The sequence below is a fragment of the Crassostrea angulata genome, chromosome 1, assembly GCF_025612915.1.
Source record: "Crassostrea angulata isolate pt1a10 chromosome 1, ASM2561291v2, whole genome shotgun sequence".
NCBI classification, from domain to species: Eukaryota; Metazoa; Mollusca; class Bivalvia; order Ostreida; family Ostreidae; genus Magallana; species Magallana angulata.
In genome coordinates, this window is record NC_069111.1 from 6,761,227 (window position 1) to 6,784,089 (window position 22,863).

Below are 22,863 nucleotides of genomic sequence, written 5' to 3' on the forward strand. Positions count from 1 at the left end.
GATGAAACCGCAAAACAAGAAAATAAGTACAGCACTTGCATATCATTAGTTTAATTGTTTAAACACATCAAGAGCTTTTGATTTATCATCCTACAAAGTTTGGATGTTCAAGTCTTTTTCGTTTGTGAGAAGCTTTTCGTGAAAACGAATGAGAGGAAATGAATTTCGAAAAGACGAAAAAAATACCTCGAGATATAATTATTCTCCATCACCCCTGAATATTTTAAGAAAATCTATCCCGGAAGACCTCAATAATAGTGAAAAAGAAAAAAAGCAATAACAATAAGGTTAGAAACAGAAGACCTTAATAAACGGTACGAAAACAATAAAGTCTTCCGGAACGGAAGACCCTTTATAACAATATATAAGAATCAAAGTACTGAAGTACTGAGGGGAGTTGATTTTATCGATTATCATTTATTTTAAAATCAACTTATCTTGCATGACAATTACACAGGACGAAAAACCACCTTTAAGCAAGTCCTTAAAGGTGGCTTAAAGGTGACTTAAAGGAGCTTAAAGGCTATACGACCTTTAAGCCGCCTTTAAGTCACCTTTAAGCTAGTGCTTATAGGTCCTTAATGTCCAAACTTCTTTAAGCCACCTTTAAGCCACCTTTAAGCATCTTTAAGTGGCATTTACGCTCTCTTTACACTGCCTTTACACTGTCTTTAAGTGGCCTTTAAGTCAATATTGATCAAGCTGAACAATAAACACATATATTAAATGCAAAAGCTCTTTTATAGAAATGGAAGGGGGTCATCCGAGTGATAATATACTTTCCAAGGAAGGGGGGGGGGGTGTTCCAGGCGGTTTTAATCGTCGCTCCATTAAACACAGATCGCTATCATCAGCACCGCTCCGATGGACACAGATTGCCGTTATAAAATTCTTTATCATTTTTTGGGGGTTTCAAAATTATTGTAGGGATGAGCGCAGTCTCTGTATCTTAATATGTGCATAAAACTAATTATAATATGTTTGTTTCCTATTATAAATTTATCGGTGAAAAAAATCTCTCTCTCTCTCTCTCTCTCTCTCTCTCTCTCTCTCAGTTCATCCGGTTATTAAACAAAATAAAGATAATGAACCAAAAATGCATGATTTAATTTGTTAATCGGTTTAAGGTTTGTATTTTTTTTTTCAATTTTCATTATTTCCAACTCTAGATCTGCTAGATACATGTTAAAGATGAAAAGACTCTCAACTGCCTTTGTTATATCGGGCAGGATATTACTGCTTTGTTTGTCTAGACATAGTTTTGTTCGTTTGTGTATAACTGTGTATCTAATTAGAGTCTATTGTTTGTACAACTTAAGAAAACCCCTGGAACTAACACAGAATATACAAGATATACACAACAGTTGTGTCGTGTGCCCAGGTGCATGTTTGTGTATATCTAATTAAAGTCTATTGTTTGTCCAACTTAAGAAAACCCCTGGAACTAACACAGAATATACAAGATATACACAACAGGTGTGTCGTGTGCCCAGGTGCACGTCAGGGTTTCTAAAGGCGTTGAATTTTAGTATGTACGAGTATACGATAAGTCTAGTGAATAAAAGTTAATTTACATTTGTAATTCATTTTCAAAGTATTATTTCCTAGCTCTGGGTTTCAAAGATGTTACGTCTACAAATTAACGATACATGTATGTAAGAGTAAAATCTTGAGGCTAATTAATTAATGTACCGGTGATCATAAATAGGGGTTGATTATTTAAATATATGTATAAGGGTAAATATGTCAAATATACCCGGCCTGGCACTTGATACAATTGTATGTACAAGTCATTTGCAATTGCCACATGCAGTAAATACGTCACCGGTAATTGGTAATTTTGTTTGTTATAGAATTGATAGTTTATAAATCATGTACATACAATTACATGTAAATATTTAAACATATTGGAACGGCGCCGCGATCATGAAAACCTGGAAATTGCGGGATATTGAACAAATACCCTAATAGTATCAATGCATTTGATAAAAGAAATGATTTCATTTTCTTTCTTACAGTTTTATAGCTATAAATAAGATGAACGTATATCTACTCGGTTTAAATTTATTAACTACATTTCAGAAAGCCTACTATAGTGAACCTAACGGTTTCCATTTAGGTATAATATATTGTTGTTCACTGAAGACCAAGTTCCGTATTTCATTCTAAATACATGCATGCATGTAATTTATAAATTAGATATAATTGATTGTTACAAACTGAATGGTTTGTAACAATCTTTTCAAGTAAACACATTCAATACAGTGATTCAATATCCACTGATATATAGGATATAAAAACGCTCATAGATATGTAAGTTGCCGTGGCGCAGAGGATGTGTGTTAATGCTAGTAAATTAAGGGTCCCGGGTTCAATTCTCGTCGTGGCCGGTTTTTTTTTTTTTTTTTTTTTTCATTTTTCTTTCTAGAACAAAAACCGTTTTAATACCTTTTCTTTCATAAAGTTAATACATTTTGTTGGAAATTAAGCACAACATTGAATTAAATTTTTTTTAATGGCTTAAAGGTGGCTTAAAGGTAGCTTAAAGGTGGCTTAAAGGTGGCTTAAAGAAGTTTGGACATTAAGGACCTATAAGTTGTCCTTAAAGGTGGCTTAAAGGTGACTTAAAGATAGTCTTTAAGCTGCCTTTAAGCCATCTTTACGCTTTCTTTAAGCCACCTTTAAGCAATACATATAGCTTAAAGGTAGCTTAAAGGTGGCTTCAAGATCGTCTTTAAGCTACCTTTAAACACCTTTAAGCTATCTTTAAGGAGGACTTAAAGATGGTCATTCATCCTGTGTTAGCTTCTAGTCTGTATTTGATTAATGCACTTTTTTCTTATATGAATTTTTAGACTTTCCCGACAAGAATTTCGAGAAACCCTATATGAATCATGTTATGTAATATTTAAAGATACATTTCAAACTATGTATTAGTAATCGAAACAATTCTAAAAATCGTATGGATCCAAGCACTATTGACATCGAACTCTAGTCTCGTTCAACCAGACGCTCGGCTGTCTCCGTTAATCTCCGACAAACAAGAGAGCCTCACTGCTTGTCGGAGATTTACGGAGACAGCCGAGCGTCTGGCTGAACGAGACTTTATTACACTCTGGCGTAGGAACTCATGAGACTACAAAAATATCTAAATTGTTCGTATTATATAAAATCTGACTATTTTCAAAGTGTTCATAGATAATTTTCCTTGAAAAACAATGCTTCAGCATACTTTACATCGAATATTTTCAAGAACTTAGTCTTGTCAGCGGTAATGATTTGTGCTTAGGTCCAAACACTGTTTCACTTTCGGTTTTCCAGACTAACTGCATAGGAGTGTTGAAAAAAATCAACTCTCCAAAATCAGTTCTGAACATTAAAATTTTATGACTTTAGGTTGACAAAGAATGATCAGAAGTCCGGTTCTACTGCAAAGACGGATGAGATGGCCAAGGAAATACCGCCGATGATATATGCTTGTGCTACAATGTGGCATGAAAACAGAGTAGAAATTGTGCAGCTTCTAAAATCTTTGTTCAGGTTTGTGTAAAATCCAACATTCAACACAAATTTTTAAAGACAATATTGTTTCAAAACAGAACAAAAGGTGACGTATGTAGAAACTTCACCTAAAGTGTATTTGTTTATGGTTTAGTTGCTTGGTCCGACTTTTATCAAATTCTTCTTAAACGATGGTATTGACAAGTATATGTATAATAATAAACATTGCAATAGTTTTACCATTCAATTTATGCCAATTTTCAATGAAAAATTATGTACAAAATTTGTTAACAAAAGAAACGACATCAAAGGGTATTGCATTATTTTCACCCCTGACGTCGAGACGTGTATGGTTGTATTACGACTTTGACATTGCTTTAAATAAAGGTCGTAACGTTCAGGCAAATTACAAATAAACTTCTGTACGTTTTGTTCGCTAATATTTCTGAAATTTGCTTTGTTTACAATCGATACATGACATGCGGGTTGAATAACCCCAATTATTCGGGGGACGAAACCAAACGGTTCCCTTTTCTGAACATTATCATGCTGCATTTTGGTTTGTTTTTTCGTTCGCCCTAACAGAAATTAATTTTATTTACTTCGAATATTTCTAACTTTGAAAGGAGACCGATTCTGCTGGTGTAAATAGGAGAAAGTCCATAACTTTCTAAGATAATTGGTTGTATGGAAAATTATATGATACTGTTATAACAAAAAAATCGAACCAAGCAATCTTAATCGAAAACTCATATAATTAATGCTTGTTTACATTGTCAGGATGGATAAAGACCAATTTTTGAGAAAGACGGCTTACGAAATGGCCGGGTGTAAAAATATGCAAGAAATAGAGTACTATGAGTTTGAAGGTAATTCTACCTTATAAAACTAAATCTGGCCTTATTTTATGACATATATTATATATATATATATATATATATATATATATATATATATATATATATATATATATATATATATATATATATATATATATATATATATAATATCTTGTAAACCGTACCAAGGATTTCACAATTTAAGTAGATTGTTTGGTCATAACTTGTTCAATTTACATGTACATAGTCATCTCTTTAGTATGAAGTAAGATATTTAAATTATTCAGATTCATTTATCGATATTAGAAAATACTTTAAATAATAACACCATGCTTCACATTTCATATTGTTTGTTTGAAGTCTTGTATATATTCGTATAGCTTTTTGAATGTGATTAACAGAGAAAAAAATGGTAATAAGTACATGTACAGAAATGATATTTTCTCTTCAGCTCACATACTGTTTGATGATGCGTTTGAGCTGAATGATGATGAAAAAATGGTTCCAAACAGTTTTGTTAAACTATTTGCATCTCTAATGAATGAGGCAGCCAGGTGTGTTTTTTTCCTTTGGCTGATTTCTTATTTATAACTCATTTAAATTAAAACAAGGTTCATTTTATAATAAGAATATCTTCTGAAACAATTTATTCAAATTCGACACGTCATTGGAGTGATGAGTTTCAATTCATGATCGACAATCACATATTTTGAAAACATAGAATGTTTTTGTTAAAACAAATCACAAAGATATGTTTTTTTTAACCGACTATAGGTGTTTTTTGTTTATATATTAAGGTGACCATCAGGGCTCTAAGTTTTTCATTTTTTATCAAAATATGTGCGTTTTGTCATTATTTCTCATACTTTTTATCAATTTCATGATAACTCATTTAAATTAAAACAAGGTTCATTTTATAATAAGAATATCTTCTGAAACAATTTATTCAAATTCGACACGTCATTGGAGTGATGAGTTTCAATTCATGATCGACAATCACATATTTTGAAAACATAGAATGTTTTTGTTAAAACAAATCACAAAGATATGTTTTTTTTAACCGACTATAGGTGTTTTTTGTTTATATATTAAGGTGACCATCAGGGCTCTAAGTTTTTCATTTTTTATCAAAATATGTGCGTTTTGTCATTATTTCTCATACTTTTTATCAATTTCATGATAACTTATTATCGAATATCGGAAGTAATAATATAATTACGGAAATTGTACAGAACTAGTTAGAATACATACGTTATACAGAGAGAATATGATTGTTTATGTTGTTCAATAAGAAATGTGTAATTCAATCCAGTGTGTCTCCTCTACGTCAGAAATATAGATAAACTTCTATCACTGACCACGGTGCATCAGGTCAATGAGTGGACTTGATCGCATTTACTTATAAGGTTGGGAATGTTGTAGCGCAGGGTCCGTGCGTATAAAATAGAGGTGCGGGAAATACAACTCTACAGGAGTCATCATTTTTGTTTCTAAATCAAACGTAACAAACATATCACACACATCAAAAACTCTATATCTACATCACAAAATTTTTATCTTATTAGCAGTAATGTATAATTTACGATTATTCAGCTGGTTTTTTTTTATCAAAACTTAAAACAAAAAGAAAATACGTTTAAGGGACCTTTAAATAACTGCACTGAAACTTTTTCAGCGCTGTTCATTCTGAGCGTATAGAGTTGCCTCCACCCTTTATCATTCCTTCGAATTATGGAGGACAGGTGATTTTCACAATGCCCGGGGGGAATTTTATCTACACACATCTCAAAGACAAAGAAAAAATAAGGCACAGGAAAAGATGGTCCCAGGTAAGTTATTAATGTAAAATTTCAGAATTTAGTGTCGAAAAATAAATCAAAATATTAAAGTAAATGTTATATTAACGAGACCGAGTCTAATAATTTTTACCCTTGATATCTAATAAAATTTCTTGCATGCAGTTTTAATTCTATATCAGTAATCATTAGATCCAAAAATAATTCATTAACAATCCTAATTTCTTAGAAGGTCGTCTCAAAAGTAATCAATTTTTAGAATGGGACCTAATAGGAATTTGTAAAGAAAGCTCTTAATTCTCATATTGTCCCCATACTTTTTGTATTTTTGCCCTAGGGATTTCTTTTTCTTTCAAATATATGAAAACTATTGTAAAATAAACCAAATGGTGAAAGCCTTAAGAAAAAATTACTTTGTGCTTTGGTCAGGGATATTAACAAAAACAACCCCCCCCCTCCCCTAAAAAAAAATAAAATTAAAAACATTGGTATATTGATATATATTGGCTTATAAAAATTAATTTTTAATGAAATAACACTTTAAAGAGGCTAATATGTTCCTTTTTATGCTCTTTGAAAAAAATTCTTATTTTAAAAATCTATATCCGCTTCGAATAAATAAATAGTGACGCGTAAGCGCCATTTTAGCATTTTACTCTATCAAAGTAATGAAATCACAATTTCTGAACTAATGAACATATAATGTAAATTTTGTATAAAAACACAACACAGAAGAAAATTATAATAAAAGATGCACAAAGTCATGCGCACTCGAACCGAAATCGGCATCGTTGAGTAATAATATTATTTTTCTAAAGTGACTTAATCCTTTATCAGATGAAATCGACCATGATGGCATGAATTTTGGTATTTTATGATGATGATTATTAGAATGATTAGCAAAAATTAGTTTTAAAAATTCACGATCTCCTGTGTCATGCCAGTGTATATATAAAACCTTATAAGCTTACAAAAAATACATTTTGTCTTGTAGGTGATGTACATGTATTACTTGCTTGGATACCGAATTGTAAAAGAATGTGAAACTTATTTGTTGGACGAATTGGAAAGTACGGATGAAACAAGAATGCAGACATGGGATGAACGCTTAAAAAAAGCTACTGGTATTACTGGAAAGAGTGTAATTTTCCAATCATTCGACGAAGAAGTCTTATTTAGGGTATGTATTTTAAGTTTTTTACCATTAGGGCTTTTAAAATGATAAATTAGACTAACTGAAGGAGGCCGACTTTAGTTTGCATTGCGCATGTTTTTGTGCATTCTAATATAATACAGTTGATATATACTTCTTCTGAATTTTTTTCGATATAATTTATAAAATTGAACACAATAAACAAAATACAGATAAAAATATTTAGATTTTTAAAGGATATTTTTATTTTTAACACGATTTTTACGTTGTGCGGTAGGGGAGCATTGCCATTGCGCTTTTATGACGTTATGATAAAATGAAGCTTTGTAGGAGTACGTTATAAGAAATAACATAAAAGAAAAAGTAAACATTGTACGCTGTTGAAATTTTATATACAGAATGATGCTATCCTCGAGGACATTTTCCTCATTTTTGGAATGAATCCATTACACCAATCATCATTCATGATGATCCAAATATATAGCAAAATTTGGTGCATTTTAATATTTTGAGATGGCCCCCACTAAAAACCAGACGGTAGAATTTTGTGTTTTTTACATAAATGGTGGGAAATGATATTACTAATCATATATAACAATTTGAGAAAAAAAGCTATTGTAGTATTTTTTTAAAACTGCTTTGATGTGCGGAAAATGACAGTTTCCTATATATTTCTATAGTAAATGTACCTGTATTTTGAGATGGTCCCTAAAAAGAACCGATACCGTACGGTCGATTTTCATGAACCTTCGCAGATAAACTAGAGTTGGTTAAAATTACATATGGTTAAAAAATAAAGAGTTATGCTATTGTAGTTTTTCCGCAAAAAAACCCAAATCGGCCTCCTTAAGCCAATAGCTAGTAAATATTTTCATATCATCATTTTGGTGCTAGATTTATTACGCCGTCAAAATCCATTTGATTCATCTTTACCCATTACTATATGACTATAAGGGAATTAATTAAAAAATGAAACATTTTTTCGACATTCCAATGGAAATTCTATAAAATAATCCCGATACTTATGTTCAATTTAATATTATTTTGAAGAAAATGTCAATTACATTCAATATACAGTTTTTTTTTAAAAACAGTAGGCATTCTTCATATATTTTATTCGTCATAACAGGAAAAAACGCCAATTTTGGCCGCTGGTTTCCTTCATTTTCATTGAAAATGACAGTTTAAAATACGACTTCCAACCGTGTTTATCTAAAGACCAAGCCCTGGTACATCATGTAAAACAAAACTATTGTTATGAAGCATCAATGAAAGAATTCAAATAACGAAAAATTCCAGGAATCTGTTGTCCTTTTTCATTTACTTCATATTGACCTTAATAATAAAACATATTCGTCAGACTTTTCCTAGCCCGATTACGTATAAGTCACAAAGATAACAATACTTTATTTAAAACTGAATACGTCTCGTAAATGGCATTGTCTGCCATATTTCTCTTTCCTTGTCACCATCCCACATTCCGTGTATAAGTTGCGTATCTCTCAAGTAATCTAAATACATGTTGAATTTCGCTGCATTGGTCTCACCTGCGTGGACTTACAGTACATAAATATACGTTTTATATTGTGTGTTACTCGGTCGCGATAAAATCATCAAATTTTACTAAGAGAAAAGTAACAACAAATATACAAAATATACAAGTCAACACATTATACAAGAACACGATATAGCAGCATAATGATTATGAAGACTGAAGGAATGACCCAAATTGTTACTCTAAACATCAGGACGTACTCCGAATAGTGTTTCCAAATGAATATTGTGCTAAAGAACTTTTTGAAGTACGTGTGCCGTTATAATCTTTTATGATCTTTTATAATCAACTTAACCATTTACCTTCAAATGTAACTTGTTATATTTTGTAGATACTAAATTAGAGATACAAGGGTTGATCCATAAGTAATGTCACACTGTGCACCGCGTTTCACACTGGCGCTGTATTGTATAAAATGATACATCAAAATTGTCCTTATCAGAAATCTAATTTGAAGTAAAATTTTGATTAAATTTTGTTAAACACTTAACAAGATATTGATGTTTAGAGCATAATATATACGTAACATCGCCGCGTCGTGAATTTACGTCTTTTGTAAGGTTTGTATTTATGTATAAATTACATCTTCAAATTTTGAAAAAGACCAAATCAACACACTATATTGAAACAGATATGTCATAGACTTTTTCTAATTGTTTTTAAAAAATTAGGAAATGTTACCGTCCATTTTGGATATCTACGCAATGCCTTTTGTCTCTAGATCATGGAAAAAGGAACAAGAAAAAGACTGGATATGCGAATTGTTATACGAGGCATTTTTTGCTTCGATAAATAGAAATCAGTAGAAAATGTACTGGAATCGACATATCAACCTAAAATTGAGAGTGATTGAACAGGGTACCCTAAACGTGGTCCAATATCTAATAAAAGCATATGTCATGTTAATAAATAAATTAAACAGACAGAAGATATACGCTCTGAAGGAAAGTTTAAACTAGGTTCTTACGTCATGAGCTACTAGTAAATAAGAAAGCTACGTTCATGACTCCTTGAAGAGACCTCGACAAACTGATAGCACATTAAATAATATCCAATATACTAATCAATCGATTACAAAAAGACTACTAAGTTACTTTTATGAAATAAAAAAAATGTAAAATAGAGCATCGTGGCCAATATTTATAGAGTACTTAATTAGGACATTCTACTAGAACGCCAAAGATCTAGAAATGATGTCGCCAGCGTGCGGCGAAAATCCTTGCTTCACGCTCTACAACATATCTTATCCTCAGAAATATTTATCATAATGCATTAAAATTTTCAGATCTGAAATGAATTGGGTAGATATCCCAAAGCACAAGTTTTCGTCACTTTACGCGGATTTTTCACGATTTTATCGCATCTGTGACATTACTTTTGGATCAACCCTCGTACCAATCCATCTTGAAGGTCAAATTCAAATTACAAATAGCACTCAATTGCAACAATGAAATCCATCGAGAGAGTACATTGTATAAATTTTGACTGAAAACGAAATAGGCAATAAAATGATAAACAAGTTTATCGAGACTGTTTTTAAGATTTGAAGGGATAGTTAGTTGTTAAAAAAGTTTTCGGGTGATTTTTTTTACCTTACATTTAGAATGATGAATGAATACGAAGAAAACTATATCCCAAACTAATGTTTGAAAAAATTGGGATAAAAGACGTTCAAATGAAATGTTCATGGGGAGTTACGATTAAGTTTATTTTGAATTGAAGCTGCAAAATTTTTTAAAAGATATACATGTAAAATAATGCTTACTGAACAGAAAAAACTACACACATTTGTTAAACCCGAAAAGACGACCCTAAAGGCTTAAAACGAAGTTTTCGAGATTGTAATGAGATAGTTTCCCAGATTCGCATGAAGGTATCTTATGTATAATGAAGGGATATTGAACAATATTGAACCATGTTAAACTAGTTAAATATGTATTGCTAAATAACAGTGAAGGTGAAATGAACAAAGTTCAGATGACTGACAACATAGCCTATAAGGAGCCGGTCATTTTACACCTTAAATTTTTTTAAAAGAGTTAACTCCCCTTGATGAAAAAAAAATTGATTTCGTCAAAATATCTGCGGGTAATGATTAATTTTATTTCATATTTTAACGAAGAGAAGTTTTATGCATGTATTAACCGAGAGAATTTCACTAAAGGGCTATGTTCGGTATGGTCAAATATCTGCCCCCGATTTCAACCAATTTTTAATAGTATCGAATAAAACTAAAATCTTCACAAATCATTGTATAGAGGATGCCTTTAACTTTAATCTTGATTTTAGTCAGCATTGCTCATTCGCTGTTTATCAATGACGTCACCTTAAAGGTCATATGAAACGATATCCTGACCATATTGAGTTATGTACGGGAATGAGTTCATAAGTGCCTATTTAATAAGACTGACATTGTTTTTTGGATATTTTATGCAAAATGTGAGCGCCACAGTCGATCAAAATTACTTAATCGGGAAAAGGAACATTGACTTACGCAGCTTACCTCCCTTGCTTATGACGTCAGTAAGACCCAATCGCCTTATAAAGCTATGTTGTGAATACAAATATCCATGTCATTTTGCAGCATTTTAAAAGAAAAAAATACTATTTTATATAAAAACTTGTATAATTATACAATAATCAACCACGTCAATATTTTTTTTCTCAAGAAATGAAATCGTGTGCGTTTTTATTTACATGTAATAGCGTGTACATAATGATATTCAGTTTCGAGACTGCAGGGAGAATAAATGATTTTCTTCATAGATCCACATGCAAGTATAATTTAATTTTAATATATGCATATTTATATGTTTTATTTTGATCTTTTAAATGAAATTCACAAATTCAAAAATAAATCTGATCGTTTTTTCCCATTTGCATGTTCATGCAATTTATTAAGATTTTTTTTCTAAACAACTTGTAGGCCTCATTGTGCCTCATTCGCTTCACGATTATATTGTTTGTTTCACTTTCAATTTCACAAATATGTTACCATTTAATTATTTTTAGTCTAAGAGAAATTTCTTCAAATGTTTTGTTTTTGAAACGTATACTTGAATGTGCGGTGTTTTGATTTTAAAACGTGTATGTGCGGTGTTTACTCACAGATCCCTTTCATCTCACTTTCTTCCGCAATGTTTTCTTTCGTTTTTTAATCATTATTGATGCTTGTTCTTAATATAATCTGTTGATTATCTTCACATTCGTTCACAACTATTTTTATCAAACAACCGATTTATTTTACCGATACATTTCTAAATCCTTAAATGCCATATTTCCGCGATCTGATTTAATAAAACGTTAATACAGGTGTACACAAAGTATTTTCTAAAGATATTGCTACATGTATATATCAATAAGTCAGAAATTTATATTATTTCGAAATCAAACTCAAGAATAATTTTGCGGCATTTTATAGCAGCTCTTAAATACAAACTATGTACACAATGCCTCAAACATTTTCATTGGCCTGCCTTATATACTTTTTTATGTGACAAAATAAATCAAATCAATTTAAATGCTTTAATTCCCTTTAAATGTAGCTCAATCATTATACGTACCGAAGAAGAAAATGATGTTTCTATTTCAAAAGGATAAGGATAATTCATTAATCAGCTGTAAATGTTGGAGCATTTCTTTTGTTAAAATTCCACTCCAGTACGGGATCTTCATCATGATTTTACTTTTGTGAGAAGCTGATATTAGATTTATTCATTAACGACCAATTAAAACTAAGTCATCTGTAGGCTACTACGAAATCAAATGATCTCATTTGAAAAGAAAGACACGTTCATAAATGCAAAAATTACTAAAATTTAATCGATAAACTACTGTCAAATTACACTAGTTTTAATGCATTGTTTACATCGGTGGGTCTTTGTGACGTCATAAATCCGTAAAATCAAGAACGATAAGCGGGCAAGAATTTTTTCAGGTGCTCAGTTTTCACGGTTATTTCTCAGTAATGCAAATGCAAAAAAATCGTACATCGTGTATTTTAACATTTGTTTATACCAAGCTTTATATTCATGAAAGAAAATCATAGTGTTAAAAATCGTTTCATATGACCTTCAATGACCTAATTCCCGCAAATGTGCAAACAAATGAAAACATTCTCATTTTTGCTCTATATTTTGCATTTGGAAGTATAGAGCGCAGGTCTGCTCACGTGCGATTTTAACATACATTTTTCTTCAGACAGTAATACACATTATACTAAAACATGGTACTTGAGCAAGCCTACGCTCGATGTTTCCTAGTCGAAAAACCATCGGAAAACACCCATATTTTGCCACAAAACATCACTTTATCAAAATAATGCAATCTTCATGACGTCATTTCTACATTGTGGTTATAACCTTTTTCACCTTTATTTCCAATATGATTTTAACAAAGTAGAAATTGATGTACAAAGAATTAACCATAAAAACGTGAAGCAAGTGTAGTCAAATATTCAAAAAAGAATTATTTTCTATGAGTTTTGTTATGAATAACCGGGTAAGAAAATATTAATTTTACTTTATTGACACAATATACTCTAACGGTTACTCTTCTTCAGAAACTTAAAAAAAGTAACGTATCAGAGATGTTCGTTATATTCAAAACGATGATTTTAAGCTGAAAGATAAGAACATTGTTGAAGATCTTATCAAAGGCCGGAACGGCCACAAAGGCGTCGAGCTGATATTTTCTTTGATATATATTTATAAAATGATATCAATAATTTGAATTTTTCTACTAATTAATAGTCGTATATCGAATAATGAATATTAGAATAAAAAAACGTAAATGAATTATGTTTTGTGTGCTTTAAAAACAAAAATCAGTATATTTCCTTATAATTTAGGTTGTGATGCGTTTATAATACAATTACTCATCATGGTTACAAATATCAGAGAAATTTCAAAGTTCAAAAAAAAATTATGTTTTCTTTCTGCTTTAAACAGTCTTTGAACAATTTTCAAGGTTCATAATTTAAATACATTTACAGTGTGTCCCTAATTATAATAATAAAACATTATTTATTTCATTTCCCGTTTGAAACAAGATTACCTATGTTATGGTTGTTTACAAACAAATCCAAAACACGTGCGCTATTAAAAATGCACGACCAAACACACTGCATTATCGTGTTTTTTTATTGCAGCAAAATCACTAGATACGTGCCAAATAACAAATAAATTTACATATAAAATTTTATCTCTATCGGACACGGTCTCCAATTAAAATGTAAGCGATAATCTAAAATAATATTTAGTGAATGTTTACACCTTATTGTATTCATCCACCATTCTTGATTAGGCAAATTTATACTCATGCAATGAGTTGTCAATAACAAGGGAGGCAAAGTTGGATTTTTTGCACAAAATGTAGTTGAATAAATTGAATAAAAATCGTGTAATACGTTTAATAGTTGAAGGAACATTTTTTTATGCGCATTTAAAAGGCGTGCAGAGCAGGAATTTTTAGACGATTGCCAATCAGGACGATCGCTAGAAGGCTGCCGAGCATTAGCTCGACGCCTTAAAAAACAGTACTGCTAAATTTGTGATATGACTATAAAACCATCCTGTTTCACGGGGAGGGGTGGGGCTCAAAGTTTAACATATTTTCTGCAGAAAAAAAATTAATTTTTTTTTCACTTGATCTAACCTGATTTAACTATGGCAAATGTCGCGTGGGAGAGTGATGTTGCCCATTGGTCATACCTAAAGTATAAATCGGCAATGAAGCAATATATTGACAAAAACATTTACATATGAGTTTGTTCAATGTGTTTATTTAGACTAAGCGTTTATCAAGATACTATAGAAATAATATTCTTGGAGCTCCAAAGTAATTTGATTTAAAGACGCTGGCAAGTAGGTACGTGGGGGTGTTAAGGACGCATTTGGGCAATAAAACGTCTTATTTTGACTGTTATATTCAAAATCGTGAAATTTAATAACTATTTTGAATAAGATCAAAAACTTAGTATTAACTATTTAAGGTACTTGGACACGATTTAAGATAAAACAAATTATTGTTTATTTATAAAATGGTATACTGGTGCATTTTAAATGATTGACCAAAATATTGAATGTTTAAGTCAAGTTACAAGCGAGATACAGAGGTAAGAATTGGTTGTTATGTAAACAAAGCTCGAGTTTTATAGTTGTTTACAAAAATTTAATGTAGAGAATTACCATTTCTTTGACAAAATGACAAGTAAAAGAATTCAAACTAATTCAGTATCTTCATAAATAACATTATCAACAAAAGAAAGATACATTTGATTGAAACTTACACCAATACTTGTGTAAATGACAATATTCGAGTTTGTTTACAAAATAAAGAATTATTAACTCTGTATCTTGCTTATAACTTGATATTTGACTTTCAAATTTTGACATAGCATTATAAACTTCTATTTTTATCAGTAGAAAAATTTAAAATGGAAAAATGATATTTTAAAATTTTAAGTACAATCGTGTCCAAGTCCCTTTAAAATAGATGGCAGAGCAATTAAATCGGGTAGTACATTACTGCCACATTGGTTCATTATCACGTGACAACTATAAATAGCTTACGTATTTTCCTTAACATTAAACGAGATAGATCAACACTACCTCGCGGTTTCCAAAATAAAATAAACATACCAACTGAAGGCAAAACACATCAGTTCAATCAAAACCGCTGCAAGAATTCTATGTTCTTCTTAATTAAATAGTTATCCATCCGGCTTTCGTTAAACCTTCCCAACTTTTAGAAGGTTTGCACGGAAAACGGTATGTTGCATCAAAACAACACACAGCGTGGGATTCTAGCAGCACTTTAATTCAAGCATTGATCAAACTATCGCTACGTATAAAATTTCATTTTCAAAATAAACTTGGTAGTGTTGTTCTTGTCGGATTTTTATATCGTAAATAACGACAGAGGAAAGCCTGGCCGAGAAATAAAAGCAAATTGACATACCTTTTAGCGAATGATTGATAAAACGAACATCTCTCCCAGTATTCTTATGTTCAATTCTCAATAAATTACACCACAATACCTTATTAGACTTCTTAGATTAGTTAAAATTTGAATATGTTTACAATGCTTTCCAATCAAATTCACACGATATTAAACATTTACTCATGACGTCATCAATGTGTAAATCTACGTAATACAAACTAATTTCTGAAAAAAATTGTCTTCAGTTTTTTGGTCTACATTTCGTTGCTTAGATATTTGAATATGTACATAATAACTAACATTTGTGATTTCACGGAATGACATGCAACTCAGATTCCATATGCTTCCTTAACACCCCCTTGTATCAAACTACATGCATATGGTGTATCTTCAAGACCTTTCTTAAAAGATCGATGAACTGTTGCCGTGTTCGACAATAACGTGAGTAAGGGTTGTGTATTTTTTATTCATACATGGCATACAAGCTATGTAAATGTAGTCGCCCTCGTAGCTATGTCGACATAGCAATTTGTCTTTTCTGTGCACAAGTAAACTAAGATCCTTCTCGCGTTTTACCAGTTTTGAGAATATCCCGCATTTCTACAACACCTTCATTGCAACCCCTCAAAGAGAATTACATTGTGTTGACTTCGATTTCAATTATTATTTAAATTTTATAGGCTGAAAACACTTTCCTGCTGGCCCTTGATGGGGACGTGGATTTTACACCAGGTGCTGTTCGTTTACTGTTGGACAGAATGAGAAAGAACCCAAGAGTAGGCGCTGCATGTGGAAGAATACATCCCATTGGAAGTGGTCTGTTTTTGTACTTAAGCTGATATATAATTCATTTCTGTAATTCAAGACTAATGCAACTGATCTTTTTGATTTTGCTTTTCAGGTCCAATGGTGTGGTATCAGAAGTTTGAGTATGCCGTCGCTCATTGGTTGCAAAAATCTACAGAACATGTACTTGGCTGTGTGCTATGCTCTCCAGGATGTTTTAGTTTGTTCCGTGGTTCAGCTCTTATGGATGATAATGTAATGCATAAGTACACTACTAAACCAACGGAACCTTCCCATCATCTGATGTATGATCAAGGTTAGTACATATATTTTTTACTAACCATTTAACAATTTAGAGTTAGTGTTTCAAAATTAAATAATTACGGAAAGACATACTCCGTCCATTTCGTTACTTATATTATGTGGGCGGCTTATTTTCTTCCATTTATTTGTGTTGAACATCAGGCGAGGACCGCTGGTTGTGCACGCTTCTGTTACAACAAGGATACAGGGTGGACTATGCTGCAGCATCGGATGCTTTCACGTATGCTCCAGAAGGCTTTGACGAGTACTTCAATCAGCGCAGGAGATGGACCCCTTCGACTATAGCTAATATTTTGGATCTTCTGCAGGACGGCAGGAACACAGTAGCCTCAAACAATAACATCAGTTGGTTGTACATCGTTTATCAAGGTTATTTCCTTTTTTTTTATTTTTACTTCTTTTTTAAATGATGCAGTTTTTTAAATTAGAAAATAAAATGACCCGAAAAAATGATTTAATGCTTCCATTCTAATTTTTTAATTTTGTAGCTGCTTTAATGGTTTCCACCATCATTGGCCCAGCAACCGTGTTAATGATGATTGCTGGGGCCCTGCTTACTGTCTTCAGCATAGACCTGATCACCTCCTACATTATATCTCTAATTCCAGCAATTCTTTTCTTCATCATTTGCTTTGTCTTCAATACCAAGATTCAATTAATCGTGGCTCAAATCCTTAGTGGGATTTATGTTTTCATTATGATGGTGGTTTTTGTTGGAGCTCTTATTACTGCGGTCACCGTCACGCCCTATCATCCCAGTGTGATCTTCTTATCTGGGCTAGTTTTGATTTTTCTGATAGCGGCAGCATTCCATCCTAGAGAATTCCATAACTTGATTTTTGGAGTTCTTTACTTTCTTTGGGTGCCATCTGGGTTTCTTGTGTTGATTATATATTCATTGTGTAACCTTCATGTTGTATCCTGGGGAACACGTGAAGTTCCAAAGAAAAAAACCAAAGCTGAACTTGAACAAGAAGAAAAAGAGAAGAAAGCTAAAGAGGAACAAAAGAAGAAGGAATCTTTTTGGAATAAGTTTTTTCCTTTTTTCAACCTGGTTCAAGACTTAAAACACACAATTACTGAAAAAATGACGTCAGATAAAGGGCATGATAAACTTACAGAAGTGTTGATTAAAATGAACGAAAACTTAGAAAAAATCAGCAAAAACAGAGACAGTGTGGTTGAATTGGAAGATGTAGTGGTGGATGAAAACAAATCAAAGAAGGAAAAGAAAACAGTCCGGTTTTCAAACAAAAATGAAGTACATAATCAAAATGTTGTTTTTTATAACCAAAATAAAAGTGAAGCTAGTGAAGTCAATGATTAAAACAAAAAAGAGGGTGTTTTCTTTTTGTTAATTTCAGTAAATAACAAAACAATTCAAAGATAGCAAAGTGAGAGGACTTCGTTCTAAAATATTTTATAGAATTTTAATAGAATAATTTTTTTTTTCAATTGAATAGTATATTTATAATGATAGACAAATGAATTATTATATATAAAATCAAAACAGATAACATCATTATATAAAGTGGTCAAGAGTTTGATTTTGTATTCATTCGTTTATATTCAAAGGAATATTTTATAAATCCTAAAATAACAACAATTCAAATTTTATTTTTGAACAATTTTTCACATCTGTTTTAAGGAAAAAGAACTAGATGAGTTTGATGAGGAAACATACGTAAAACAGAAAGCGGACAAAAATATAATGAATGACCTAGTTAACCCTGCTTGGGTGAAAGAGGAAATGTTTAGTGGTGGTGAACTGATGCAAATGATTCCGGAAGAGAGAGACTTTTGGGAAGGATTTGTCAATACGTAAGAAACATATATTTATAAAGATACACAAAACTTATTGATGATCAATTGGTATAGTAAACCATGTACATAATACGTGTATTACATAAACATTTCACAATTCTTGATAAAGTTCAATTAGTATCGACATTTTGTCAAATTATATGTAAACATCAGATGATATTTCATGTCACAAAATTAAAACAACTTGTTTTGTTATCCACAGGTATTTAAAACCCCTTGACAAGAATAAAGAAAAGGAAAAGAAAGACACAGAAAAATTGATGGAGCTAAGAAATAATGTGTGCGGAGGAATGGCCCTCGTCAATATGTTGTGGGTTGCAATCAACTTCATGTTCCAATATAAGAAACCGACCGTCATTGATATTCCACTGTCTGTAAGTACTAATATATATATACATGTATTTAATCTGTTGATATGTTTAGTTTTCTGCCGGGTCAATTTACGTAAGCAATGGTCAGACTATAGCTATGGTACTCGGTTTACCGAATGTTGACTGAGCAATCGTTGAAATCGTTCTCCTCACAAAAATGTAGTTTCAACTTCAGGTTCTCCGACCCTCAGCCGTCTATAGGAACGGTGATGGGACAAAAGTTATGAAGGTAGCAAAATACAACCTTCGTTAACGCGGGTTTTGTAATTTTTTTCTGCAGTGATCTTTGTAATTTTTTTCAGCAGTGATCTTACAAATTTGAATTGATCGTAAAGAGTAGGTAAAGGTTTACATCAGTACGTTAGACAGAAGGAATAGCCAAGTCTTATATGGGAATTTGAGACTGATATCATCCCGATCATTGTGCAGTTAGTAATTTTTCTTAGATTGCTAAAGGTTTCGACCAATCGATAAACTAGTTAGAACTGGATCGTGCAGATTTCAGCCATGTCAGTTTCTATACAGCTATGAATCACAATCGTATTTCTAAAGAAATAAAGGAGAAGATTCTCGGTATATATATATATATATATATATATATATATATATATATATATATATATATATATATACATACATATATATATATATATATATATATATATATATATATATATATATATATATATATATATATATATATATATATATATTTAAGAAACTGCAAGGAACAATCGTAAAAATCTTTAAGCAAAGTTGCCATTGCCACTGCGTTTGTCACTCGAGAACAATGTCATTCATTTTTCAAATTTGTGGCTTAAAATAATTTATTGTATTCCTTGACTTCCTTTTAAAACGGTGTCTATAAATAGCCACGGTCTATTGCTACGGTCCTGACCGGAAGAGTATTTCTCACGGGGACCCTAGCGGATAACGAACGATAACTCTGTTAGGTATGCAGTGTTACACGCAATGTTTTATCTATGTGTCGATTTCAGTATGATAACTAATTTGAATCTTATCAGATATTTTAAGCATTATAGCTGCTTATCATTTTGTACATATATTTAAATAATTTATGAAATTGTGTTTTATTTTAAATGAGCCGTTACCCTGTCTGCTTACGAGGTATCGATAATTTATGCACCAACTGCCAGTTGTGACGTTAAACTCTGTATCAGGACTGCATAAACTATATCACTGCGATAATTGGCTAAGAGATCTCACAATAATCGCTTCTTGTTTTTTTTATGATGTAAACAATTGTCAGAAACACACACAATTTAAAAAGGTTTGCCATTTCATATTTCAGCAAGTATATGCTTCATCGATAAATTCATTCATTTTCAACGCATTAATTTTAGTTGAGGAAGAATATTTATTTTTTTGTAGCTTATTCTAAAGAATTCACAACAGATACTGATAATGAATTTTAGATAAATTACATTTTATTGAACTTCAACCGATCAATGGCACACTTTCTTCTACAAGTGTTTATGTGTTCTTTTAACAAACAAAAAAACTTGAAATTTACGATACATTTGTGTGTAATTTTGGACTATCCTGTGAATTACCTAATTTTGTAACCCACTCAGTCTGTAAGAACATTAATATAATTACAATCACCTCAATATTCATCAGACAATATTTATTACTGATGTTGACGCTTTACTTGCTGCTGACTTTCTCTCAAACACGCTAATCGATCGACTTCGGATTGTAAGATTCACGTGCAAATCAAGTCGCCATTTTACATGTACATGTATAAACAAACAACATTTTACGATGTTTCAAAGATTTTCAGTTCAGATTTTTTGTAAGCGTATAAGGGATTAAAGACATGCTGTAAAACGTCTTATGGATTTCACGGCGTATTGATCAGCTCGTGTATCTCTAATTTGCAGCAAACGCTAGCTTTTTTGTGAGAAAAAACAATCGGTTCAACTCATGCAATATTCTATATACATTTATGGTACATTGTGAACGGTAATGTAAAATATAATAATTTTGTTCACTTAACAGTTTCTGACGAATTTTTCACACTAATTAAGCATTGAATCATTATTTTTGAAAGATGTGGCCTCATAACTGCAACGGTGTGTGCATACAAATTGAATAACGCGCGCTAGCGCGTTATAAAAATTTGTTTGCACACACCGTTGCAGTTATGAGGCCACATCTTTCAAAAAATAATGATTCAATGCTTATATTTACGTTTTTTAACATTTATTCTCTTTCCGAAAACATGATTTATTTTTTAAAATCTCTGCCTTATTCAACGAGTTATGTGCAATTAACGGAAGAGCCATTGGAACGGCCGAATCATGCTGACAAAAATAGTGCACAGAGATTTGATAACTTAAAAGAGAATTTTATTTTTCATTTTGTAATTTGATAAATTTACTTTTGGTATACTAGGAAATTATAATGAATTGAATTTATTTTACTGGTAAAATATGTTAACATCAAGAAATATTAATCAGCGTAGGTATAATATCTGGTCGTGATCTGGCTTGAAGTCGCGAGGAGAGTCAGTAACGTTCTTCGAGAAATACTAAAGGAAGTCTGTATTCATACGCACCAGATTTGGTGATTTGGTCTTCTGTGTTATGCGTAAATATCACTCAAATCTATCAAAGCAATTTTATAGGGGGAAAGAAAGTAAATGTAAATATACTGAAATAACGCAATTTGATGAGCGAAGTACAATCTGTGACTTTAATCCATATGCACCCGTCTCTGCTATTAGAGAACCTTTTCTTCGGTTTTGGGGGATTTTTTCGCAAACAGATAACATTATTTACACATGTTCGTAAATATCACCCCATTTGTTCTCAAATAATTTTTAACTCGCGAGTACAACTCTATTATGAGCTTTCTTCGACGTTTGTTTCCATTTACAAATAGGCGGGCCTATATAAATGCGCCAGTTTGTTCAGACTCACAATCGAAATGTTATCACTCAACGAAATGCTACATCAGCCGTATCAGCCGTAGCGTATACAGCCATGCTATATTTGCGATTATAATGAAACATGAAGGTAAAAAATGTGCTTCATAGATGACTGTAGTATTCTGCTGAGGTACAGAACTACATCTTCGCTAGCCAAGGGTGAAGATCAACAGTGTTTCTCTATTCACTTGGCTAGCGAAGATGACAGAACTATAGCTTTCCGGAAATATTGCCGGGATTTGCGGACCGTAGATATATTGTATAGACTATAGTACATGCAAAGAATAAAATGAAATTTATATACATGTACACAGCTGTACGGTCAGAAAAACATGCGTTCAACTTCAATTTTGTTTGTTTGGTGTTTTTAAAAACTAATTTTGAATAATAAATCTAATGTATATTTCTTGTAAGTTTACTAGAAAAGTTTAATGTTGCAAGTAAATTATGCGTGTTAAAGTGTACTGAAGGCGATAAAATATACATGTGACTTTCCCAAATTCATTCAAATGATTTGAATAAATCTATAGCTAAATGCAAGTAGACAAATGTACTTTAAAACGTTGATTAATGAAACTGCCGCGTCTGAATATTGTATATTTTTTTCTCAAATTTTCATTCGCTTACGTTGTGAGCAAATGGAAATAATCCACTACAGTCGAAGATAAAATATTGATTGACTCTTCTGTTTCATGATGACGTGCATTTCAAAAGCAATACCAGTTTTATCAAACAGGTTCTTGCAAACCATTCCGTTTTCTGTACACCTAAATGTATAACTGACTATGAGGACAAAACAAGTGTGATAGTCTACAAGCA

General features: G+C 31.7%; 1 protein-coding gene across 2 annotated transcripts in view; it reads left to right on the forward strand.

The window, feature by feature from the left end:
• LOC128173423 (uncharacterized) overlaps nt 1-22,863 on the forward strand; it is a 72,301-nt gene that overhangs the window by 31,112 nt on the left and 18,326 nt on the right. For both annotated transcript variants that reach the window (XM_052839109.1, XM_052839098.1), the window contains 11 exons: nt 3,397-3,540; nt 4,282-4,370; nt 4,792-4,894; nt 6,016-6,169; nt 7,131-7,316; nt 16,467-16,602; nt 16,688-16,888; nt 17,038-17,265; nt 17,385-18,157; nt 18,545-18,717; nt 18,923-19,094. In XM_052839109.1, coding sequence (XP_052695069.1) covers nt 3,397-3,540; nt 4,282-4,370; nt 4,792-4,894; nt 6,016-6,169; nt 7,131-7,316; nt 16,467-16,602; nt 16,688-16,888; nt 17,038-17,265; nt 17,385-18,157; nt 18,545-18,717; nt 18,923-19,094 — 2,359 coding nt within the window. The remainder of the gene's footprint in view (nt 1-3,396; nt 3,541-4,281; nt 4,371-4,791; nt 4,895-6,015; nt 6,170-7,130; nt 7,317-16,466; nt 16,603-16,687; nt 16,889-17,037; nt 17,266-17,384; nt 18,158-18,544; nt 18,718-18,922; nt 19,095-22,863) is intronic.